The sequence below is a fragment of the Ambystoma mexicanum genome, chromosome 7p (genome assembly GCF_040938575.1).
Source record: "Ambystoma mexicanum isolate Mex_15411 chromosome 7p, UKY_AmexF1_1, whole genome shotgun sequence".
Lineage (NCBI taxonomy): Eukaryota > Metazoa > Chordata > Amphibia > Caudata > Ambystomatidae > Ambystoma > Ambystoma mexicanum.
Genome location: NC_090939.1, coordinates 963202480 through 963228958, shown reverse-complemented (window position 1 = coordinate 963228958; position 26479 = coordinate 963202480). Strand labels below are relative to the sequence as shown.

Genomic DNA, 26479 nt, shown 5'->3' with positions numbered 1-26479 from the left:
AAAGCCTGTCGACGCCCTCGACGCCACAGACGTCGATGCCCTCTTCGAAGACCTCACAGGGGCACACGGTCTCGAACGCATCGAGGACCGGGACCTGGAACGGGTACGTCGAGAACGAGTCTCCTTGTCCGAACGGGACCTCTCCTGTGACTCGTGCCGACCACTCTTGCGAGCGGTGTCTCTCGACCTCTCACGACCGACCCCACTCGGGGGCGCGGACGGCTAAGTACCCTGCGACTCAAGAATCGCCAGCATTTTCTTCCCGAAGGAAGCCCATTCCTCCGGCGTCGCACGGCTGGTGGGGTAAGCGACGTGCCGGGCAGAGTCCTCCGAAGAGGACCTGGAAGACGACCGGTGTCGGCGCTTCCGAGAATGCCTCGAAGAGGCTGAGAAGTGGCGAGACCGACTCCTAGAAGGAGACCCACGAGACTTCCGACTATGACGCGGAGAGTCACCCCTCGAATCATCCGTCGAAAGCCCCGCAGACTTCGACTTCCGGGGCTTGGACACCCGACCTACCGACAACTTCTTCTTACGTTCGCGTAAGGCTTTGGACGTGAGCGACTGGCAGTCGATACAGTCATCCGTGTCGTGGGCCTCCCCGAGGCACCAGAGGCAGGCGTCGTGCGAGTCCGTCACCGACATCTTGGACCCACACTCCCCGCACTTCTTGAAACCCGGACGCGGGGTCGAAGACGAAGTAGAAGACATCTTCACACGAAGGATTTTCACAAAAACGAACAGGTTCGAAGAACCGAGAAGAACAGAACTCCAAAGAGTCGAGGCGTTTAACCGAGAAACACGAAGCAACACGTTCGCGGAAAAAACGGAACTGAGGCTACGGGCGTCGTGCGTCCTACTTATCACATCGGATGACGTCGGACGTCGGAGGAGGTCCAAAACGACGGCGCATCGACGTCATCGACGCAGGACGCAGACGCCGAAAAAAGTTTCCGAAGCAGCACAGCTGTGGTGATTTCATGTCATAGATATGGAATACGTCGGAGGACCCAATCCCCTCGAAATAGATATTCTTTTTACTACAAAGCTTTGGTCAGTGTTTCCTTGTTCCATAGTACTGAAGGCCTATTGTGTAAACCCTGAATACTGCTCATCTCCCTCTTGAGATAAGTCTGACTGCTCAGCCACAGCTACCAACTAAATCTTTGTGGTACAGACTGATACCAAAGGGGATTTATTGCTCTCACCTGTAGTCTTAATCTTCTGTAGTGCTCCCTAAGGGAACTGCACAGGATTCTGCCTAACAGGGCGCAGTGCAGGTGTGCAACTGGCAGGGAGGGGACCTGGGCCCTAGAACAGAGGGTAGCCAGGTGACCAGTGCAGTTTCAGCCTGGAGTTCAGCAGCAGAGAGGAGGAGAGAAAGCAGAGGCAAAGAGGAAGGTCTTGAGGTGCTTCCGGAACACAGAGACAGGGAGGCTGTTCCAGAGGGAGGCCCCAGCCGAAGAAAGAGATCTACCACCAACTAGTTGCTTGGAGAAGCGACTGACCCGGAGGGAGTTGGAGGCGGATGAGCGAAGAGCTCGAGAAGGAAGATAATTAGCAAGAGAGAGTTGAAGGTATTGAGGCCCCAGCCCCCAGAAAGCCTTGTGGACGATGCAGAGGGTTTTGAACTTAATCTTCGCAGCCACTGGGAGCCAATGCAGAGATTTCAGTCCTGGAGAGATACGATCCCTGGGCTTGAGGCCAAGGAAAAGTCTTGCAGTCCTGTTCTGGATGAGTTGCAAAGGGCGGAGAGTAGAGGCAGGCAGATTTAGAAAGAGGCTGTTGCCGTAGTCCAGCCTAGAGAGAACCAGAGCCCTAGAGACCCCAACCTTCTGGGGGAAGTGGAGGAAAGGAAGAATACCTCTAAGGAGGTGCAGCTGGTAGTGCAACTTCTTATAGACATCAGAGATGTGAGGATAGGAGAGTGTGGAGTCGAAGATGACCCAAAGGTGTTTAGCCTCACAGGTGGGAGCAGGAAGAGGGCCAAAAGAGGCCAGCCAGTGAGAGACAGGAAAGGAGGGAGCGGGTGTGCTGATGAGGAGAATCTCTGTCTTACTGGCATTAAGGCAGAGATCATTGGCGGCACACCACTCCTGGATAGCAGACAGTCAGAGATGAGAGAAGGAGAAGAGGTGGCTGAAGGGAGCCTTAAAATGAGCTGAGTGTCATCCGCATGGCACTGAATGTTGGGGCAGAGAGCAGCAATGCAGTAGGCAAGAAGTGCCAGGTATTGGTTGAACAGCCAGGTAGAGAGGTTATACCCCTAGAGAACACCACAGGTAGAGACAGAAGAGAGGAAGGACCCAAGTTGGGCCTGGAGGGGTCGATCAGAGAGGAAAGAATTCAGCCAAGCCAGGGCCTGATCAGTGATACCCAGGTTATCACGGAGACGGTGGAGCAGGATGGCATGGTTGACTGTGTCAAAGGCAGAAGAGAGATCAAGTAAGATGAGGACACAGGGGGTGTTGGAATCAAGGTTGGAGAGCAGGTCTTCACAGATGTTCAGGAGAGCAGCTTCCGTGTTTCTGGCAGCTCTGAAGCCAGACTGATGGTCATGGAGACAACCAACAGATTCAGTGTAGAGATTAAGCTGGGAGATGGCCAGCTTTTCCAGGAGTTTGCCCAGGAAAGGAGTGATGGAGATTGGGCGATAGTTAGCCGGGCAGGACGGGTCGACAGTGTTTCTTGAGAAGAGGGTGCACAAGGGAATGCTTCAGGGGGGAAGGGAAGACTCCAGTGGCGAAGGAGTGGTTGCAGAAGCCAGCCAGAGCAGGAGCCAGGGTGTCAATGTGGTCCTTGATGGTTTTGGAGGAACAGGGGTGAACCTGTTTTGATGAGACTTTCATATATCGAACTTGTCTAGAAACCTCATCTGGGGAGAACAGGGGAAAGGCAGAGAAGGTGGCCGAAGAAAAGCCAGATGTACAGCAGGGAGTAGAGGGAGGAGGGGGAGAGGAAGAGAGAGAGGACAGGATGTCCTGAGTTTTAGACATGAAATGAGAAGCCAGAGCCGTGCAGAGGGCCTGGGAGGGGACAGGATAGGTAGAGACTGCAGCAGAATTGGCCAGCTCCTTGCAGATTTGAAAGAGTTTGGCTGAGTTGTTAGATGCTGCAGTGACGCAGGCTTGGATGTGAGCTCTCTTCTTGGTGCAGACAGAGAACTGGTATTGCCTTTGGAGCAGGCAGCAGGCCAGTTTGTCAGAGGATGTACCAGAAGCACGCCATTCCTCTCAGCCACCCTGCACTTGAGTTTGAGGGTGATGAGGTCTACCAGGAGATGCACTTGACTTTGGGCTTCAAGCAAAGCCTCATGACAGGGGCAAGAACATCAGGAGTATCATATATATCAGAGTGGAGCATGGTAAGGGCTGTCAGGGTGTGAGCCAGCCAAAGGGGGAGAGGGGGTGAGAACGTGCCGGCGAAAGCCTTAACTGACACATGCTTCATGGGTCGGATAACCGAGAAGGTGGATGGAAGTGCTGGAGGTGGCTTGGCCTGAGGGGTAGAGAGGGTGAGTTGGGAGGAAAGGAGAAAGTGATCACTCCAGGAGAGAGGAGTGGTGAGAGGGATAGAAAAGGGGAAGGTCTGAAGAGATCAGAACATCCAGAGTGTGCCCTGCAGAGTGAGTCGGGCCAGAGGGGAGAAGAGAGAGAGAGAGAGAGAGAGAGAGAGAGAGAGTCATAGAGGGCGCGAAAGAGTCCAGGGGAAGGACAGGAAGCTCCAGGTGGCTGTTAAAGTCCCCAAAAAGGAGGAGTTGAGTGGTCGAGACCAGGAGGGAAGAGGAGAGGTCCCCCCACTCAGAGAGGAAGGAGGAGATCTGACCAGGTGGCCGATAGATGGTAGCCATAGTAAGGGAATGGCTAGGAGAGAGAGAGAGCCTGCAGACGAGGCATTCGAAAGTGGAGTACGCCTGCGTAAAAATGAGGCAGGAATCCACTCAGGGAAGATCATGGCTACACCCCCTCCAGAACGGTTGGACCTGGGCACGGAGAGGATCTTGTAGCTGTCAGGGTGGAGAGTGTCAATGCTTGTGACAGAGCTGGCTGTGAACCATGTCTCAGTGAGACCGAGGAAATCGAGGCCAAGTTCTTCCAGGAGGCGGCAGATGTCAGAGGAGTGTTTGACAGCTGAGCGAGAGTAAAGAGTGGCAATATGGAGAAGGTTGCCGTCCTTGAAAGACTTCTGGGGAGGGGTACAAATTAGAGGTACGCCCTGTGGAGGTGTAGAAGAAGCCCGAGGGGGGGGGGGGGCAGAAGGGGAAGGAGGAGAGGGCAAGGTATCCAAGGATGAGACCGCAGGGGGAGGCACAGAAGCCGAGGAGGGAAGAGAGGGACAGAAAAAGAAGAAAGGAAATTGATGAGGCGCAGGAAGCATCTATCAAAGAGGAGACGATTGGCCTGAGGGCCTTGGACCAAGACGGTACCATTCAGGTAAACATTTATGATGACCTTAGAGAAGAAGAAGAGAGAGGAGAAAGCACAGATACCATATGAGGAGTCCATAGGTCGGGTGAGGAAACAACAAAGAGGCGGTTGGTGAGGGTTTGCCTAGAGGAGGCACTGGTATAGGTGTCAGCGATAGGGAGGCCTGGGTTGGAGACCACGATATCCTTTTTAAACTTCTTCCTACCAGATTTAGTGAGGAGAGCAGGATAGTCGATAGAGAAGCAGATGGAAAAGATGGGAGGGACAGAGCACCATATAGTAGGTGGGGGAAAGGAGAGAAGAGGAAGGGAGGAGAGGAAGGAGGGTAGGGGCGGTGAGAACACTAGGGAAGGACGCAGGGAGGGGTGCAAGCAGACTAGAGAGAGACGAGACAATAGTAGACAATTGGACAAGACGACAGGCACTCAGACAGTGGTAGAAGTTTGCTAGATGAATGCTTTGCTAAGAAGTCAGACCCGCAGAATGGCACTACTAACACGATGCAATTTTTAACTACTGGAGAAACACACCTAAGTCAGAGAGTCTGCTATGTGGCAGGGTTGTCAGAGTAGAGTGCAGGCCCTATTCCTAACCCGGGCCACTCCTATCTTGCTTAGTCACTGCTGGTTTAGGCTGGCTACTGGCTGCCCCTGCTGACACAATAGGGAGCCGCCTCAGTGGGAGCCACCCTTTGCCTTGGGCCCTTAGCCACAGGGGCTGCCGGGCAGGGGGCTGCCAAGGGAGGGTCAGATAAGAGGGGCAAGGCCCAATCATTGGAGGGGGCGGGCTGGGAGGAGGGAGGTGTGAGAGAAGGAGAGGGTCGGCAAAACTAGCGTGGATGCCGGGACCTGGGAGGAATTCAAATAATCAAGCAATATTATTAAGGCCCAAGAGGGTCCAAAAAGCAGCAGCACTCACTGTGAAACACCTGATGGAAGAGATAGTTATGGAGCACCACTCTGCACCAAACAGGCTTGTACACCAAGGAACCATCAAATGCTGCTGTGGAGTAGGTTACCACTATACTTGAGGCTTCCAGTGCCGTAAAACAGCAGGCAGGAAATACCCGTTTTGATATGGTCAAGACACAACAAAAGACCTTGGTGTTGGGCAACCTAGGTGTCAGCTGAAATATATAAGAGTGCACAGTCATTTGACTACTTGCGATGATGAACATGCTTTATGCAGCTAGTAACGTTGGGTCCCACAGTGGACTCTATGCTTGTAGAAGGGAAGCAAACTGTATTAGCATAATTGACCTAAAAACATTTGACCTAAAACATTTGATGGCATTTTTTTGACCTTTTTTTGGTCAAATCTAATTACATATATATATGGGGTGGGTAAGGGTATAGATTAGGTTGAGGGGAAGTGGGGAGGAGTTTGGGGGTGGGGGGGCCACCCCTGCATTTTAGACCAAAAAAAGGTCAAATAAATTAGATAAAATGTGATTAGGTCAAATGTTTTAAGCCAAATAGGCCCAAACCATGCAAACACTTCATGCCAGCAGAGCTGGCCGCACATTGCTCTAGGGCCAAGATCGCGTTATCCATAGTAAAGCCACTACCCGGTGGGCAGCAGAACACAGACCCAAGCCTTGCACTGTCAATCCTGTGTGAACCTGCACCACCATAACCACGGCCCGGGTTCCGTACTGGAAAGAACACTGGTGCGGACCAGCCAATAGATGCTGCACTGCACAGCGACTCACCACCACCGGGAGCAGCCAGGCACCTCACGTGCGCAGGGCCAGCCGCAATGCCTCATCTACTCCGTGTTAAGACTCAGCACTGCAGTCCTCGTCAGAAACCACAACACGGGAGCTGCAACCGGTGCCCCAGGGGAGAGTGGATCCAAGAGCAGCAGCTCACCAGACTTCGCCTGAAGCCGCTCTTCGTTCTTTCACGCCAGGGTTGCTCCCGCAAGCACCATCTCGGAGGCAAATGGCCCACACATCAGGTGTAATCTTCACGTTACGGGTGCCGTTTGGAGACAGAAGCACCAAAATGTAGCATAGGATTGTGCGCAGTTCATGCCCACATTTCTGTGACAAAACGGGGCACCGGCAGAAGGGCACTTCGCAGTTTCCACATTCACTTCGTCAGAGGCTCTTAGGTAGGCATCTTGCTGATGACCGGCCTAGCCACACACCCCTAGTTAGTTAATTTTAACATAATAGCTATGAGCTGACGGCAAGAGCAACCCAAATTAATCACGCTAAACACGCAGCAAGAGAAAGAAGTGACTAGGCGAGCAAGTGTTGTCGTAGAACCACGAGCCACATCACTGGACTATCAAACAGTTGTTAAGTAAAAGTTAAAGCTGTATGCAAAACTACAAATGGAGCTAGGTTCTCTGGGAAATGTAGTTTTAATTGATATTTGGTTACGATCGTGGTCCCAATAACTGAAGGTGCATAGAAATGGGCTCATATAGTAGCCATTAAAAGAGCCTTTCATCATGCTTAGGTTCGACTCTTTCCTATTCCAAAGATGTGTGACAGGTTGACAAAAAGATTACATTTTTGGTGGTGTGAAAAGCAGAGGCTCCAGCCAGGGCTGAAGCAAACATCTTCCTTTACTTATTTATTTAGTACTGTTTTAGAACTTGCTGTGCCACCAAAGAACACTTCAAAGGCAAACCAGTTGCAAAAGGGAACTCAGAATAAAGCTGTGTTACTTCTGGGTAACATTATGGAATAACAATACTTTATATCAATGGGACCACATCATCAATATACAACATGAATGAAAATCTTGAAGCTTGGACAAATGAATATTCAATGATTACAAAGCCATCTTAAACACCAAGTAAATTCTAAAGGGCCAGCCAGTGGAAGAATGAAGCGCTGACCCAACCCTTCTTGGACTGAAACATTCACAGTGAGTTCCACATGGCAATGTTTACGTCTTCATTCATGGTTCTGAATAGCCTCAGCAACCCCTAGTCTAAAATGCGGCCATCCTTACCATTATCTCAAATTACTTCTCTCTAAATATTATTTTAAACATAATAAGGGCCTGGACAAGGAGATTTAGCTGTTGCTCTTTCTCTACACAGCTACAAAGGTAGAACCCATGCCAGACAATAGTAATGGCAAGATTTCATTATCAAAGCAAAAACGCAAATCAGAACCTGAACCTTCCACTCTGGGTCTACATTTAAAAAGGTACGCCATCTTCCATATTGGCCTTCCCTTCCTAGCACCTTCGAGTCACCACTAACATAAGAGCTAACGATTAGCTGGCTAAACAATTAAGCCCAGGTTTTCCCAAACACACAACTAAAGCATGTATCTTGTACATTCACCTCAAAAATCTAACGCATGGGAAACAAGGCATTGGTAAACAACCTAAGAAGCAAAGACCTTTCAGTTGGGCCACCATTTTGTTGCTTGGGGGATCTTGATTTCAACTCCATGCCTCTGCCGAATTACCACACAATCATTTTTTCAAATTTAAGCTATGATAAAGTAGCAAATGTTGTAATATGGAAAAATCATGTTGCAGCGACTGAAAACATGCATGCCTCCCAAATGAAAAAGAAACGCTCTTGCTCATTTAATTGTCTAAAAGCCTGATACTATGACAGTACTAGGAATACTTAATTCATAATATTTACATCTGATCATGTACACATACTCACCAATCGCGTTGTAGAGTGGTTGTCCAGTTGTTTTATCCCAAACCACAGTTGTTTCCCTTTGATTGCTCACACCAATTGCTAGAAAATAAAAATAAAACGCATATAAAAACCAATACGTCAAAATCCAATTTAGCAACAGTATCTTTACCATGATGACTTTCGCATCACTTTCCCACTCAAGGTCTTGAAGTGACAAAGGAGATTTCATGGACAACGCAAGGCAAATGCTAGGCTTCAAATGGAGAAACCCTGAACATAATTACAATTATATTGCCAATGCTACAGTAACAGTGCTGCCTTGCATGCTACAAATATAAGGGGGCTCAATGACACCAGAACCGGAGAGTACGAGACAAGGATGAGAAGGGGGACTACGATTTGTAAATTATGCGAAGTTTACAGCAACACTCTTGCGCTAGCGGGAGATAACATTTTAGTGCTGTAAAGGTACATTGAATCTGCAGTGTTGTAGCCTGTTGCCAAAATCTGACAATGTAATACTACATAATATTTAACAAATATTTTTTTTAAACTTTGTTTATTGCGTGCTTGACATTACAACAGCAAATCGGGTGGGCAGCATCAAACAGTGATATACAACATACATCAACATTTAAGGCCTCATTACGACCCAGGCGGTAACCATGGCGCTAGTAGCACCATGGTTGCCGCAGGTATTTAACCAACTCCGCCATGGTGAATGGCCGAATTACCGCCCCATTCCAAGGTTGGCAGGGCGGTAATTCTCCATTCACCATTGGTAATTCCCCATTCCCATTTTTGCTCCCATAGGGCTCAATGGGGAAGGCGGTAATTACGGTACTGCAAATTGCGGTACCGTAATTACCGCAAAGGGACCTTCGAGGTAATTACCTCGAAAAAATTGCAGTACCGTAATTACCTCGAAAGTCCCTTTGCGGGTTCCTTCCTTAACGGCTGGTAAAACTAGCCGTTAAGGTCGGGACCCACAAAGGGACCTCGTAATTAGGCGGTAAGGGTTTAACGGCGCCAACACCTTTTACGGCGCTGTTAACCCCTTACCGCCTGGGTCGTAATGAGGCCCGTAGTGTAGTATCGTCGTGGAGGGTCGGACATATCCATAACAGGTGCTAAGTGCGGGCCAACCAACAATGCATGCATGCATGACTAGTGAAACACATCACAATACATGCCAAGTCCCCGGAATCGGGTACATTGTCCCGTAGCTGCGGAAGGGATGCCATATGTCCACAGGTTTGCACTGCATAGGCTGGAGCGATCTCCAGCGCGCCTCCTGATCCGATGCCCATGTAAGAGTCTGTAACCACTTCTCCACAGTGGGGCTTAACTGCCGCAGCCACAACTAAAGTATACTTTTCACAGCAAGAATCATACATAACCCAGCCAGTTTGTGGTATTGGGGTTGAAGCCCCTCGAACTTGTGGAATAAATAGGCCCTAGGGCTTGGCTCAGCTATGCAACCAAACATTTCAGATAATGTATCACAGACCCCGCTCCAGAACTTCTGCAGTTTTGAACAGTCCCATATCAGGTGTAAATAGCCAGCACCTTCTGAGTTGCACCTAGGACACTGGGGAGAACAACTTGTTGAAAATAAACTAAGCCTAGCTGGAGTATAATGAAATCTGTGTAACAGTTTAAATTGCAACTGTCGGAATCTGGAGTTGAGCGACACAGTGCGGGTCTGTGAGCACAGTGGCCCTCATAACGAGGCCGGCGATAGCCGTGCCGGTAAAGCCGGCAGGCTGCTGCCAGACCCGTAGTGAATTACCAGCGCCGAACTTGCTGGATTTACCAGGGCATTACAACCCCGGTGGTCTGGTAAATCCGGCGCTGGCAATTCTGTTAATCCCCATTCCCGTGGAGGGAATGCGGACCGCGGAAACACTGGCACCATGTCGTAATGGTGCCAGTGTTTCCGTGTGTCTCTGCGGGTGGGTGCCGTTACGGCACCCACCCGCAGAAATTATAGTTTGCCAGTCCGGAAATCGGTGCCGGTACGGTTTTACCAGCACCGTCAATTCCCAACTGGCAAACTTGTAATGAGGGCCATTGCTTCCCAGACCTTATCAGTAATATCTATCCCCAGGTACCCAAACCTAGATGCTTGAAGCTTAGTTAGTGGTTTATTGGCTCGGTCCTGCAGCAGATTATATATTCTGGTTACCTGATTACCAGTCGAGGGTCCCTCCAGCACCAGTCCAAGCAGGGAGTCGTCTGGGGGTTGTGTGGGGAATTCTGTCCATGTAGCATAGATTGCGCGTCTTAAGCCAGCATAATGCAGCCAGCTGGACGGCAACCTCCGGATGGGCCCCGGCAAATCACACCATTCCACTAATGATGCCATGTCGTAAACCTCACACAGCATGGCGCACCCCTCCCGTGCCCAGTTGTCCGTGGGTTCCTTGCCTATTGGGGAGAATGTCGGGAGGCAGTTCCAGAGGGGAAGGCCCCTGTGGAATGGGTGGGGTTTATCCACCAGTTCCCATATCTTGCCCCATGCAAGTGAGGTCGCACCGACAGGATGAACGCCCCCAGAGCCGCTCCAGCGTGGTGGCAGAACCGGTGTCGCGTGTACCAGCCGCTTGCCGCTCAATCTTGACATGCGGGTTGGGTGGGTGCAGGGGGGGGGCCGGGTAATCGCCGAACCAGTACATTACATATTGTGCCTGAGCAGCAATCCAATACTTTTCAAAATCTGGGGCGGTCAGGCCACCTTGGTTGTAGGGTCTAGTCAGCGTTTCCCACTTAAACCTCACTGCAGCAAAGTGTCACATGAAGTTGTTGATCTCGCCCCTCAGTGTCTTGAAGAACTCGGCGCCTGGCCAAATTGGGACGTTAAAGATATAATACAGCAGTTAAGGTAACAACCATTTTCAGGAGTGCCACTCTCCCCGCCACAGTTAGGGGAAGTTTTGCCCAATTGCGTAACTTGTGTGAGAGCCGAGGCATGTATCTGCCATAGTTGTGGTCAAGCATAAAGACCCGCTGTCGTGTCACAACGACCCCCAGGTACTTAACCTCCTGTGGCACTCAAGCAAATCCCAAAGGGTCCCGAGGCGCAACAGTGGAGTCCGTTAGCGGGAAGAGTTTGGATTTAGCGCAGTTCAGTTTCAAGCCAGACAGGGTGCCAAAGATGTAGGATCGGTGCTAGATGGATCTCCGGGTCACGCACAAACAGTATGATATGATAGGTTATTTATAACGCGCTTAATACCCAGAGGTTTCTAAGCGCGGACCCGGGGATTGAACCTGTGGTGTTCCGCGTTGTCTTGCTTCCAAGGCGAGCACGTTGCCCCTGAGCTATCCACCCGAGACTAAACCATCATCTGCGTATATCAAGATGATCTCCGGTGTGTCTGATAACCTGATACCTCTATGGGAATGCCTATGCCGGAACAGATCAGCAAGGCGCTCCATCACGATAGCAAAGATCAAGGGAGAGAACGGGCAGCCCTGCCGAGTCCCCCTACAGATGGAAATAGGATCTGAGAGCTGCCCACTAGTGTAGACCATGGCAATAGGAAGTGTATAGAGCAACCACACTCAGGAGATCAAACATGCACCAAAGTTACACCTTTCAAGCACTGCCCAGAGGAAATGCCAGGACACTGAATAGAAGGCCTTCTGGATATCAAGCGTAGCAGCCACAGCCTGCGCGCCAGGGTCCATCTGGGCCTGAATATTGAAAAAGCATCTCAAGTTTATAGCTGTGGAGCGGCCAAGAATGAAACCCGACTGGTCTGGATGGACTATATATGACATATATGGGGCCAGCTGGACGGCCAATACTTTAGCGAATATCTTCACATCGGAGTTGGTTAGTGACAAGGGCCGATAGGAGGCGCAACTCGTCGCCGACTTATCAGGTTTAAGTAGTACCATAATGACCGCCTTTCGTAGTGTAGGGGGAAGAATCCCTAGTGCGCACGATTAATCCCACAGAAGAGTTTTAAAGTGTTTATAAAACTGCATCCTCACACCGTCAGGGCCAGGAGCTTTACCGGCCGGGAGAGCCTCAATAGCCCGAACTCTCTCGTCCCTGAACATCGGACCATCGAGCATCTCCTTCACATCATTGGACAAAATGGACAGTGGCAGACCCTCTAAGAAGGATTCAACCTCAGGGATGGATTTCTCATCAGAGTTTGCGTAGAGTGCAGCATAGAAGGAGTGAAACGCCTGATTCACATCAGACGTTGAGTGTACCAGCGCACCGGACATGTCATGGATCGCCACAATGTTTCACGCTACTCCAGCCGCACCACTCTGGCCAGGAGTCTGCCGGGGCGCTCTCCCTCGCCATACCTTCTTGCCACACCGCAGTCGTCCAGGAACTTTGGCTCTCTATCTGCGTTTTCCCGGAAGTTAGCAAGCTGTTTGGATGTCACAAAGTGTGACCGGAGCTGAGGCTGTCGCATACTGTGACTCATGTCGGCTAAGGGTATCTTTGCATATTTTGATATTGCAGCCTATCGCTTTGAGCAGGCCGGATTCCTTAGCCATAGCCATGCCTCGGATTTATGCCTTGAAGGCATCACATAGGATAGCGTGGGTGTCAACGAACCAGCATTAGTGACAAAGTATTCCTCAACGCATTTCCCCATCTCCGCTGCAAACACCTGGTCAGTCAACGCCAGCGGCTTAAGTCTTCACGGCCGTCTCTCCCCTGCCACAGCACGCCATGCAATTGACAATGTAACAGGAGAGTGGTCAGAAAAAGTCCTGGGCAGGATGCCAACCCCTTTGATGTTGCTGGTGAGAATATCCGATGTCAACCACATGACGGAGTGTGCGCGGGTCGAAGGGTGCAGTAGCCGCCTCCAGGCATCCACCATGCCTAGCCTGGCCTTCAATTATCGCACGGGTGGCCCTGGACAGCTGGTGGGCCCTACACCCAGATCTATTAAGATTGGTATCCATAATTGTATTGAAATCCCCACCCCACAGTACAGGCACTAGCGGGTACAGTGCCAACAGGTCCTTGACCTGGGAGTGAAAGTCTGGGTCGTCATTGCTTGGCCCGTATAAGTTCACCATGACTATTTCCTGGCCCATTAGTACCCTGTGTGTTAAAACATAGCGGCCCCATTCCAAGATGTCAGCCGGCAGAGGAGGACATGTGTGACCGTCTCTCCCCACCGGACCACATCTAACAAGCACAACAAAGAAGCAACGTGGAGGCTTTACCAAACCTCCAACATAATCCAAAGAGTATACGAGACCCACCCAGCGGAGGCAGCAGTGAAGGGAAGCACCCAACCAATGGAAGGAAACCGCATGAGGCAGCACAGGCAGTGAGACCTGGGCGGAGTCGGGCCGTGCGGCGAGAGAGGTGCCCTATGTACCAAGAGAGGAAGCGTTGCAGGGACAGTGAAACCGGGCCCCACAGAGGCAGGGAAGCAGCGAATGACCGGCCGACCCCGATCAAACCAGGGAAGCCAGTGGAAGCGGAGAAGCTGGAGGGATGGAAGAGCGGCTGCCCCGTGACCCCTTTCCCCTCCCCTAGCCCCACCCCAGTGCAAATAAGCACAGGAATCTGGAGCGGGAAGCAGGTGAGGAGAGCCAGAACAACAGAGGCAAACGAGGTGCAACCCAGACCGAAGGTCAGAGGCGGTAAGCCCCCCCACACCCCTCCAAATGACGCATAAGGCAGCTGCGGACGGTTGGAATGCCGGACCATCAGAGGAGGTGAGGGGGGGAGCACAAGAAAACACCCGGGGAGATGCAGGGAGGCCAACAAACACGCTTTAAGGACCTGAGGGCTAACAGACTGGAGTGAAACTAAAGAGTGGAGACAGCAACCCTATACAGGGGCAGACCAGAAAGGACTCACAAAGGGTGAACATCGGCAAGGGGCAAGATAGGCCCACAAGACTCCACAAAGGGAAAAGGAAGAGCAAGACCGTAAGCGGGAACCGCAACCGACCAAGAACACCTGAAGTGGGTAAGGGGAAGACTCAATGAACTCCCCCCTACCCCCAGGCAAATTTCCAACTGACACAGAATCAAGAGGGGGTAAAGCGGAGAGGGGCAGGACGACTAGTCCCCAAAGTGTAGGCAAAATCAAGAAATCAAGGAAACAGAAAGAAGCAGCAAAGAAGACGACTGCGTCCATGCAAGTAATGGGGAAAACAAGGGGGTCAAACAGAGAAAAACACGTAGAGACAATCCCCCCCTCAAACCCCTCAAGACACCTAACACAAGGGAAAACCAAGGACGCCAGAGGGATGGAACAACTCTGCATGTAAGAAGGGAGTAGTTTCTTAACTGTAACTCCATTTCTCCAGCGTTGGTATATTTCATGGATTCACATGCTGTGAATATTTCCCGTCGTCAGGCTGGGAAACCTCTGTAACTTTAACTTAGCATTTTCCTATGGAAAACTTTGACACTTTAGTGTCCTATCGACATTCTTTTTGGGTGCTTTAGGCCACGCCAATAGGACGTCGGATATAAATAGCCCCGCCCCCACGGCTTCCCTTCAGATTTTAACCTCCAAAGTAGAGGGAACCAGAACCCAGGTTTGCCTGCAGGGGTGGTCAGCGGGCGCATGTGAATCCATGAAAGATACCAATGCTGGAGAAATGGAGTTACAGTTAAGAAACGACTCCCTTCTCCAGCATTGGATCTTTCATGGATTCACATGCTGTGAATAGATTACATAGCAGTACGAACAATGTGTGGTGGTGTATCATAGGCAAACCAACCAGTAGCATCTTATCACATACATGAGACAACAAACCCAGCAAGTGACAGAGTAAAATAGAAAACCCCCGAAGCTGCAGGGCCTACCTTACTGAAACAGGCGTTGGAGAACTGCCCGTCCGACCTGCACATCTTCCACATGTTGCTGCCCCACACAGCAATGCCTGGTGAAGGTATGCAGTACTGCCCAGGAAGCCGCCTGGCAAATGTCCACTAGCGGTATCCCAGACCATAGCGCCGCCGACGATGCCATGGACCGCGTAGAATGAACCTTCGGAGCACCCCTCAAAGGCTTGCCAGCTTTTGTGTGACAAAACGAAATTGTAGATGAAACCCAACGGGAAAGTCCTTGTTTGGAAATAAGACTGCCCCTTGTTGGAGGGCCCAAATGCCACAAACAGCTGCTTTGACTTCCTGAAGTCCTGTGTACGGTTCAGATAAAATTTGAGTGCCCTGTTAACGTCCAGAGAATGAAGGTCCTTTCTGGCCGGCGCGGATGCATTAGCAAAGAACGAGGGTAAGGCAATAGAGGCAAGTTTGTGAAACGCCAACGACTTTCGGGATAAAGTGCGGGTTAGTAACCAGGAGACCTTTGTTCTTCATAAACCTCAGCTAAGGTGGGTTAATGACCAGTGCCTGCAATTCTGACACCCGTCTGGTTGAGGTAATCGCCACCAGAAAGTCCACCTTCCACGAGAGGAACTTCAAAGTAGCCATCGACATGGGAAATGTCCGAAATAGACCTTTCAGAAAATGTTTCACCAAGCGATCACTAAATAGAGGAGCAGCATGGCGCCTTCTCGTGAACCTAGAAATCACAGCCAAATGCACTTTGATGGAGGATAATGCCAGGCCCCCTTGTGCAAGGTGTAACAAGTACGGGAGAACCTGAGCCGGGGAGACGTCCAAAGGCTTTATCTCAGGGTGACCCTCACACGAGGAACAGAATCTCACCCATTTATGACCATACGAGACATTGGTAGAAGGGGCCCTTGCCGCCTCCAAGATCCGGCGACGCTCCCGGGAGATTAGATGACCGAACTGAGTGGTCAGGAGCCACGCTGCCAGGCTGAGAGATGCCGGATCGTGATGCCACACACTGCTGTCGCCCTGAGACAGGTGATCCGAATCCGCTCCTAACCGAAACGGCTCTTCCACCGCTAGATGAAGGAGATCTGAAAACCATGTCTGTCTGGGCCAGAACAGGGATACCAAAATCACCCTACACCGGTACTTCCGCACCCACTGGATGGTCCTCCGAATCAGCAGAAACGGGGGAAACGCATACGTGACGATGCCCGTCCACGGGCGCAAGAACACATCCCCCATTGACTGAGGATGAGCCCCCTGCTGGCAAAATCCAGACACCGTTTGTTTTCCATTTCAGCGAACAAGTCTATCGGGGGAGAGCCCCATCGCCGGAAGATTCTTGCCACCTGCTGCGCCTTCAGCCTCCACTCGTGCAGCTGACTGGCGTCTCTGCTGAGCACATCTGCTTGGACATTCAGAACCCCCGGCAGATGGAAAGCGACAATACTAATCACTTAAGCTAGAGACCAATGCCAAACGTCCTGCGCCTACTTTGACAGGACTCGGGAATGCGTGCCGCCCTGCTTCCTTAAATAGAACATTGTGGTGGTTTTGTCAGTCAAAACCCTCACCACTGCTCTGCGGATGCGCAGAAGAAACGACCTCAGGGCCCAGTTGTTAGGCAGAATTATATGCAGTACCCTTTGGGAACACTACACACAATTAAGACTACAAGTGACAGTACAATTTCACCTTTGCTACAAGCCTGTACTACACAATTATAGTGGTAGCAGTAGCGGCGCAGCCAGACTTATCTCAAGAGTAAGTGAGCAGTACAAATAGTTACACAAAGGACAGCAATTACTGTGATTCAGGCAAACAGTGATTCAATGTTTCTAAGTAAAAGAATATATATTCATTTACACAACAGTTGTATAACATTTCACTATTCTAAGAAAGTTAAAAATCACAATCATAAATACACCACACCACTTCCCTTAAATTCCAGACAAGTTAAGCTCACAAAATGAAGTGGGAGCAAAATGGCACTCCAGCAATTTAAAAGGGAGGGAAACACAAAGTTATTAGAAATTAGGCAACACCAACAGGTAAGTACTCAAGGTAATTGAACAAGAGAGACTACAGTGAGGAGATCAGAAAGAAAAGGCTTAGGGCCAAAGTCAATGGGTCAAAAGTCTTTTGCTCAAGATCATCCAGTTCAGGGTAGTTTGCGGTAAAGTTTGTGGCACAGATTCCGGACGAGGTTGGTTGATAGAAAAGGTAGTTCAAAGAGAAGAGAAGGACAAGCCCTCGGATTGGAGAAAGATTTCAAGCACTTTCACCGCGGTTGAACAAAACAGACAACCGGATTTGCACAGTACCTTAAAACGGAGAGGCAGCTGTAGCTGAGGCAGACGTTCCTGGTGGTTCCTGCAGGCACACGGTTCCTGAAGCGACTGTCGGACTGACACGAAGTAGGAAGACTGGAGGGTCCGGCGCCACCCAGGGAAGAAACCAGCAACAGAACAAAACAACAAATAAAAGGTGCGGTCCTTAAAACCCAAGCAGGGTCCGACCTTCCTGGGTATCCGGCCCACTGTAGCTCTGTACAGCGAATTCGACCATAGGAGGTGTCCTGGCTTGTAGTTTGGGCGAACTGATTGTTCCCACCAGCTCAAGGAAAGAAGTTTCCTGGAGGATCTTCTCTGTCGTCGGATTTGGAGATTCGGACTTGCAGCAGGGCTTCACCGGGCGGTTCAGTCGTGGTAGGGGTCCTCTTCTTCCAGTTCCTCGTTGTTTCTTTCGTTCCAGTGGCGACTCTGTCTTTCCAGTCCCAGAGACCTGCTTTTTATGCAGTTTTCCCACATTCATACAGCCTGGCTGTCAATCACACAGCAGGGTGGATGGCCTGGCAAGGCCAGTCCCCTTAGCCAATCAGACAAGAGTGCGACGCCAAAGATCGCTCCCTCACATCCTGCCTACCTAGACTATCAGGCGCCTTAAGGAGGGCTTCTGTGCAGAAGCCCGCGAAAAGACAGCGAAAAAAGGAATCATATCCGGTTTGGTGCACAGAGTAAAACACGAGAAAGACTTTAACAGAAAGAAATGGCGAATAAACCCAGCCGGAACCAAAATAAATGTATTTGGGCAAGCGGGTTTATGTTCGAGGCTAATATAATAGCCTGGAACAATACCACATTTATATAATATAATCGCGGTAGAAAGGTTAGGGTAGATACCACTGCCGCCAGCCAAGTCTTAATGTTAAGGGAGCGGAACAAGGCTCCAAGAGTCACACACAAAAAGGGATAAGAGTTAACCCTTTCCAATACTCCATGTAAGATGGGGTATACTGGGTCTGTGGTTTAAAGTGACTATATAAAGTTAATGGCAACTTTACCTGTTTCTGGGGGACAGTAGTCAGGCCCAGAAAAATGGAGTCAGTGGGAAGTCTCAAAGACAACCCTGTGTCACTGCACTGAAGGTGCTGTGTAACACACAAAAAAAATGGTGCACATGGAGTAGGTGAGGCTCCAGAGCCCAAGATCACACAAACAGTGAACATACACACAGCAAAACACGTGGGAAAAAAGGCTCACACTCTTACCAGGTGAAATAAATAAATCCTAGAAATCCAGCAAAGCTGCTGGGGGACTCTTTAGGTAAGGGAAATCAGCCATTTATGAGAATTCTCCCTAACACCAGTGCACCGCCCTCAACTCGAGTACATTGATATGCAATGAAGTCTCCCCCCGAGACCATAGGCACTGTACCTGTGATTCGTTGAGGTGTGCCCCCCACCCTATCTGGGAAGCGTCTGCCACATCGTGAATTGGAACTCCGGCTCCAGCAATGGCATGCCCCTTAAAGAGATTGGTCGTGCAAGTCCACCACTGAAGGGCGTCCACCAAGCCCTCGTCGACCACCAGTTTGTCTGACCATAATCCTTGACTCTGCGATCACCAGTCTGCGAGGAACTCCTGCACCGGCCTCATGAACAGTCGGTATTTTGGAAGGAGAGGGATACACAACGCCTTGGCCCCCAACAGCGGCATGTAACCGCGGACCGAGACCACTGTACCCCCTCTCCACTCGCCTGTCTTGGACCACAACTTTTCCACTCGCTCGCTGGAAGGTTTTACCAGATTGTCCTGGGTAAGAAACTGCGCCCGAGAAACACCAATTCTCTGGACGGCGTCAAATATGATTTGTCGAAGTTGACAGAGAATCCCAGCCGTTGTAAAAGGCCCATGGTCGCCATGAGAGACTCCCTTGCCCGTTCCTGCGACAAACCCCCTTACCAACCAATCGTCCAGGTAGGGGTACACATGATGGCCCTCCCTCCGGTGGAAGGCAGCCACCGGAGCCAGACACTTCATAAACGTCCTGGGGGATGACTTCAGGCCAAAGTGATCCTCTCCGACCACAAAACGCAGGAACTTGCACTGTTTTTTCCTCATTGGGATGTGAAAATAGGCATCCTGCCGATCTAATGACGCTAGGAACTCGCCCATTGCACCAAGCGGATGACATCTTGAAGGGTGAGCATCTTGAACTTCAGGCGTTGCAGATTCTTGTTCAACACCCGAAGATCTAGAATAGGCCTCCACTTGCCATTGGGTTTTTTCACAATGAAGTACCGGGAGTACACCCCTTGGCCCCGCTGCGCGACCGGAACTGGTTCTATCGCCCCTTTCTCTAGCATGAGCACCCCCTCATGCCGCAAGATTGGAAGATGCGGCTGCACCACATACAATGGCGGAATAGGGACCAGAGGATGCCAAAACTCCAACAAGTGGCCGAGACGTACCGTATCCAGCACCCAGCGATCTGATGTTATCCGGTGCCACTCTTCGACATGGTTCACCACACCGCCCCCCCAGCAGATTGTCCATATGGCAGTCATTGGTGAGCTTTTGACTGCCTTCCTTTAGCCACTGAGGCCTGTGAACCTTTCTGTCGCTGAGTTTGAAAGTCCCTGCTCGTCTGAGCCGCCTGGACTGATCGCCGATAGCCTTGAGACGAGTAGCTGGAGCGCCCGTAACTTCGATGTCTGGAGGAGGCAAACCGGGCATTACCAGAGGCTCCACGAAAAGCTTGAAAGGAACAAAAAGAGCAACCACTTTGCAGGGAACCCAAAGACTTTACCGTCTCAGTATCCTCTTTCATACCTTTCAGGGCCTCATCAATCTTCTCGCCAAACAAGTGTTCACCATCACAGGGCATATTGATGATGTTATAAGGACTTCTGGGTGAAAATCCGTAAACTTCAGCCAGGCCTGCCGTCAGAGCACCACCCCATTATTAATTTGTTAAACCCTGACTCCGCCAGGTCCACTACAATATTGATGCTGTGGTTGGAGGCCTCCTCCCCCTCTCAAACCAACAGCATTGCCTCCTTACGGTGTTGGTCCGGAAGATGATCAAGAATCGGGGCTAGCCTGTGCCGCATCTCCCGATCATATCATATGATATGGCATTTATAACGCGCCTATACACAAGTGTTTCAAGTCACGACGAGCCAAGTGGGGGGGCGGGGGGGACAAAGGGAGGACAGACAACAATCCTACTAGGCCAGGTGTCGCGCAAGTGCATGGGAAGGGGGAAAGGAAAAGTGCGTGGGGGGGAAGGGAGAGGGGAAAGTGGAATAAATAAGATAAATAAGACAAATAAAACAGCCAGCTAGTGGCAAGTGCAAGGAAGTGCAGACATAAGTGCTGGTAGGGGGACTGTAGGGATACAGAAAACGGTCCCCAGGTGCAGGGGTTGCCAGGGAGGCAGTGCAAGTGGGCAATAGACGGGGCCTGGGCCAGAGATCAGAAAGGGTGGCGAGGTAACCAGTGCAATTTCAGTCAGGAATTCAGCAGGGGAGGAGAGAAAGCAGAAGCAAAGAGGAAGGTTTTGAGGTGTTTCCAGAACTGGAGATGGTTCTCCTAGAGTTTCAGGGAGGCAGGAAGGCTGTTCCAGAGAGAGGCCCCTGCCGAAGAGAGGGATCTGCCACCAACTCGTTGCTTGGAGAAGCGACTGACCCTAAGGGATATCTGGCCAGAATTGCCAAGGAATTTGCAGCCTTCACAGTCGTAGCTCCCACCATCAGGAACTTCTTCCCAAATGCGTCCTGTTTCCTGGCCTCACTGTCCGGGGGCGTAACACATTTGTGTTGGCTTCTGGCCTTACGGCTGGCTGCCGCCGAAACCACTGACTCGGGCGCGGGCTGCGACACGAGACATCTAGGGGTAGACTCTGGAGCCTTGAATTTCTTTTCTAGGCGACCCTTCACCGAAGGCTCAGATAACGGGTCATGCATCGTGCGCAGGCCCTCCTGCCACATGTGGTCGAAAATCGGAACCGAGAAGACCGCCTTCCGTTGCTTTCCCATATGGTTGAAGAGAAAGCAGTCCTTATGTTCCTCTTCCGGCGCCAGCCCAAACTCCTGACACGCGTTTGCCATCATGGCATGGAATGCCCCAATATCATCTGGTGGAGATGGTTGTGCCGATTACTGGGCTGCTCCACCTCAGGGTCCGTGTCCCAGGCGTCGTCCCTCGTCGGTGACGAAGACACCGTCGACAGGGTGTCACGCGGAGCACTCTCCGGTTCAGAATCTGGCAATTCCCCCACAGGATGACTCTGTGGATGGCCCAACCCCACCAGCAACAGCAATGGCAACCGTACCGGAGTCGACTTCCTAGGGGGGCCTCACCAGGCAAACCGCCGACCACCAGCACTGCTGGAGTCAGAGGCGGTGGCAGTCTCGCATCCAGTTGCCCCACCAAAGACTGGAGCGTATTTAATACCTGCAAGGACAGCAGGGATTGCCGATTAGCCAACGGGTAAAGGGGCAGCCCAGCCCCCACCCCACTCGATGTCGGCGGCCACGCACTCTGCAGACCCAGAGCCGATGGATCAAAAAGCAGCTCTTGTTCCTCCTCCATCCCAGAGCAAACACAATACGCAGCTGAATCTTGCTGCAAAATCTCCACAGGAAGCATGGAATCAAAGCTGGCAGACTGCCACAGCCCACCTGTCTGCAACAAGCCTTCCGACTCCATCTACGTTGATGACAACAGCAGTGGACCACTGTCTGTCAGAGTCGCGGACGGCGCCGATGACACCACCGTCGATGACGGAAGCCGCAGACTGTACCGCCAACATCGATGTGGGAATATCTGTTGACGATCTCATCGTTGGAACGGTGTCTCCTACAGTCTTAGCCTTCACCCGAGACCCAGATTTTTTGGAAAACGAACCGGAACGGTGCTTTGAACACTCCCAGCTGGAAAATGACTTATGATCTCTGGACGACGAGTGCTTTGAGGAAGACTCCTTCGGCTTCACCTGTCCTTTGTCTGACACTTTGACTTCTCTGGCCTACCACCAGAACCCTTGGACTTGTCAGACCGATCTGACTTTGAAAGCGAGGAGCCACTCGCCCCCTTTCAATGATGCGACCTGGACGTAGATGACTTGTTACCTCTCCCCACCTCCAATGCAGGCAACTCCGTATGTTGCTTCTTAGCAGGGGGTTCCGCTGACGCCGCTCAGCTGTGCTCAGAGGCCTTCTCCACTCTCCCTGAAGACTGGCTCCCATGGGCCGAACCCACCTCCGAAGCCGGGTAAGTGCCCTCGTTTAGCCAACATATGAGCGGTCGATTGCGGTCTCTCAAAGCCTTCTGCGAAAACCCCTCGCATATCTCGCAGGCATCCGCTGAGTGATGGGGGTAGAGACAGTCCATATGGCCATCCCCTTCAAATACCTTCTTAAGGCCGCAGGTAGCACAAGGCCAAAAGAGATTTTTTCTGGACCACAGATGACATACTGGCCAAATACAAAAAGACGTCCAAACACAAAGAAACACGAGGTGATCCCAACAGTTTGGAGACGGTTGAAATCTGAAGGAAAACTGCAGGGGCGGGACTATTTATATCAGACGTCCTATTGGCATGGCCTAAAGCACCCAAAAAGAACGTCGATAGGACACTAAAGTGTCGAGGTTTTCCATAAGAAAACGCCTAGTTAAAGTTACCGAGGTTTCCCAGCCTGACGATGGCAAATATTCACAGCATGTAAATCCATGAAAGATCGGGGAGAGCCCGGGGAGAGGCAACTCTGCTTCGAGATAATCACTAGTATATGGAAAAGAGAACAGGGGCCTACGGCGAACCGAGAAAAGTGAGTGGAAGAAGCAGAGGCACATGAAAGGGCTTGCACTCATTAAGATAAAAAGGGACCCATCGTAAGAGGCCCCAGCAGAACATGTCAAAAACAAGAGCAAAAGCGGCATCGTCAACTCAAGCCCCCCGGGTAGACAAGATGCAAGTATTCGACAACTGTGGTTGACAGGCACTGCGATAACTCTTAAGAAGGGGGACAGAGCCCAAAATCAGCCCGCAATGGCAAGTAGAGAAGAAGGAACGATGGCAAGCAAAGAGGACATGTAGGGCTGGTTTTAAGAATTTTTGAACAAATTCATGTCATCCTTTCAATCGCAATTCGACATGCTGAAAGTCGAAATGAAGCAATAACTGCAGGAAATACGAACAGACGTGGCCAAGATAGAGGAGAGAACGGACACGTTAGAAAGAGTAGTCCAGAATGTGGAAGAGGAAACACAGAAAAGTGATGAAACAGTGGAACACCTAGCACGACTGGCACAAAATCTTGAAATTCAGTGCGAGGATCTAGAAAACCGCTCCTGGTGGGCGAACATACAAATAAAAAACCTATCAGAAGTAGTTGAGGACAAAGATCTGAAAGAGAAGGCACAACACCTATTCACAGACATTCTAGCACTGGACACGCAGGAACAAATCCAAATGGACAGAATCCACTGTGTAGGACCAAGTAAGACAGGGGAGCCGGGCGCCCATCCGAGAGATGTGCTAGTAGCAATAACATCCTATACCCAGAAAGAAAAAATCCTGCGGAAAGCGCGACAGGCAGGGCAGGTGAAAATTAACAGAGATAAGGTACCAACACCTAGCACAAATAACCCTACACAAAAGGAGACGCATTGAGCCAATGGTGCAATTCCCTGCAACAAAGAAGATAAAGTACAAATGGACGTTCACATTTGGCCTCCTATTCACATGGGAGGGTCAGAATCACAGAATAACCACACGTGTGGAAGGTGAGCGGATACTCAATCTACAAAGGGAGGAAGACGCACCCAGTGGCAAAAGGCATAGAGGAACAGCAACCGCAGTAAACCATGGGAATGGAAAACTGTCCCAAGAAAAGGGGAAGGTGGGGCCAAACGTGAAAGCAGAAGAAAGGGAAAGAGGGAACAACACTCTGGTTGGGAAGGACACGATAAGGGAGGAAAGATGTACAGAAGATAGCCTGGAAGAGAGTAAGATGACAACACGTTTCATAGGGATGCGGACCGCAGGGAGGGGAGGTCAGGGCTGCATCTTGGGAAAGTGGGGTTTAGGACTCCCCACGCAATTATCTCTGGGAAGAAGGAGGGCCAGGTGCAACGGACATCCTGTTCGAGCACACACAGAAAACTGGTCCCTCCACAGGGAGACGGTTTGGGGACAGTGGGGAGTTGACAAGGGGCGTTATGGTTAACAAGTTGGGGATAATAGTGGATAGGGGGGAAAAGGAGGGAAGGGAGGGCACCAAAGGGAGCAACAGCCACAATAGGAAGCGAAAAACACATGGAGGAAAGTGGAGGCCAAATAGATCGAGGGAAGAAGGACATTAAAATAGTAACGTTCAATGTTAGGGGGCTGAACACCCCAGTCAAGGGGAAGGTAGTGGAACATCATCTCAGGGGAGAAAAATATGGCATACTCATGTTCTAGGAAATGCACATTAAAAACAGGACAAAGGGAAGTTCAAAATGAAAGGATTTACACAAATATACCAAGCTAACACAGGGGAGAAAAAGGCAGGGGTACTGATTGCACTACATGATTGATTGGGAGCACAGGTCAAAACCTTTGAGTTCAGATATGTATTCCTAAATGCTGAAATAAGGGGCCAGATGCTGATGCTCGCAACAATTTATGCCCCAAATATGGGGCAGGACGGATATATTCGGGGAAGAATATCTTGCTAAGAAATTTTTCCAAAGGGGGAGATCATTCAGCGGCAGACTTTAACCTAGCCTGGGACTTGGGGCAAGATAGGAGCGGGACTAGCATGCAGGGATCATATTCCCCCTCCAAAGCACTCAAACGGAAGATGACCACGCTGGCCTTACACGATATGTGGAGGGTCAAAAGGGCACAGGCACAAGGGTACACACACTATTCCCACGTTCACATAACAATGTCACAGATAGACTACATCTGGGTTTCCACAGGATTAGTAGGGAAGGTGAAAGAAACAGAAATAGGATCTATCTCACTACTGGACCACGCCCCTGTATGGATCATCCTGAGGGTAGGAAAATCAAAGGGGGCGGGATTATGGAAATGGAAACTTCCCACCGACATCCTTCACGATCCAATAGAAAGCGAACAAATAAGGAAAAAGATAGTACAATACTTTTTAGAAAATGACTCGGAGGAGGTCTCACAGGACACAATATGGGACGCCTTCAAGGCAGTGACGCGGGGGTACATAATAGCTCTAACGGCGGGGAAGGAAAAACAGACAGTGGGGAAAAAGAACTGGAGACAAAATTAAGTGACACACAACAAGAAATGGTGAAATCCCGTAGTATTAAGCTGAAGAAAGTGCTGAGAAACAACCAGGGACAGCTAGAAACACTAAGACAAGGAAAGCCGAGGCAGCATTACTACATCTAAATTAGTGGCACTATGTAAAGGCCAACAAAGCAGACAGACACCTACCCAGGAAACTGAGGGAAAAAAAAGGGAGCATATACAATCATGAAACTTCAAAATAGGCTGGGGCAGGAGAGGACGATAAACGAAGACACGGGGGACATTTTCAGGGACTTCTACCAGGAACTGTACACATCAGATAATCCATCAGAGAAGAAGCAAATCAAATATCTAAAAAGCCTCCCTATCCCATGAATAACGAAAGAAGAGCAGATCTCGAGGGGGAAATAAGGGAGGAGGAAGTCCAAAGAGCTATAAGGGAGTTGCCAAAGAATAAAGTGCCCGGCTAGGATGGATACACAGCGATCTTCTACAAAAAATATAGTGAACCTATCCCCAATCCTAACAAAACTATATAATACTTTTCAAATACATAAAAACATCACGCTATCAATGAACGAAGCGAAGCTAATAGTGTTCAGTAAACAAGGAAAAGACCCGATAAATCCAGGATCATACAGACCAATTGCGTTAATAAACCTGGACGCTAAAATATATACTAAAATACTTGCTAATTGACTGATCACCTCCTACTGAAATTAGTCAGACAGGACCAATCCAGCTTCATTCCAACTAGGCAAACTTTTGACAATACCCGCAGAATCTGTTATCTGATAAACAAAACAGGAATAACGCACAACCCAGCGATCCTTGTATCACTCGACGCAGAAAAAGCATTCAACATGGTAGAGTGGTCTATGCTTTTTAGGACGATGAAAAAAATGAGGTTTGGGGTGAAATATATCAATATGATAAGAGCAAATTATGCAACGCCATCGCTACGAATAGCGTTCAATGGCATAGTAACAGATAAAGTCACCCAGTAAAGGGGCACAAAGCAAGGCTGCCCATTATCCCCTCTTCTATAC

At 50.3% G+C, this 26479-nt stretch overlaps 1 protein-coding gene across 5 annotated transcripts in view; it reads right to left on the bottom strand.

The window, feature by feature from the left end:
• Positions 1 to 26479, bottom strand: part of GK (glycerol kinase) — a 2191429-nt gene that overhangs the window by 1860030 nt on the left and 304920 nt on the right. For all 5 annotated transcript variants that reach the window (XM_069637310.1, XM_069637305.1, XM_069637306.1 and 2 more), the window contains one exon: positions 8073 to 8150. In XM_069637310.1, coding sequence (XP_069493411.1) covers positions 8073 to 8150 — 78 coding nt within the window. The remainder of the gene's footprint in view (positions 1 to 8072; positions 8151 to 26479) is intronic.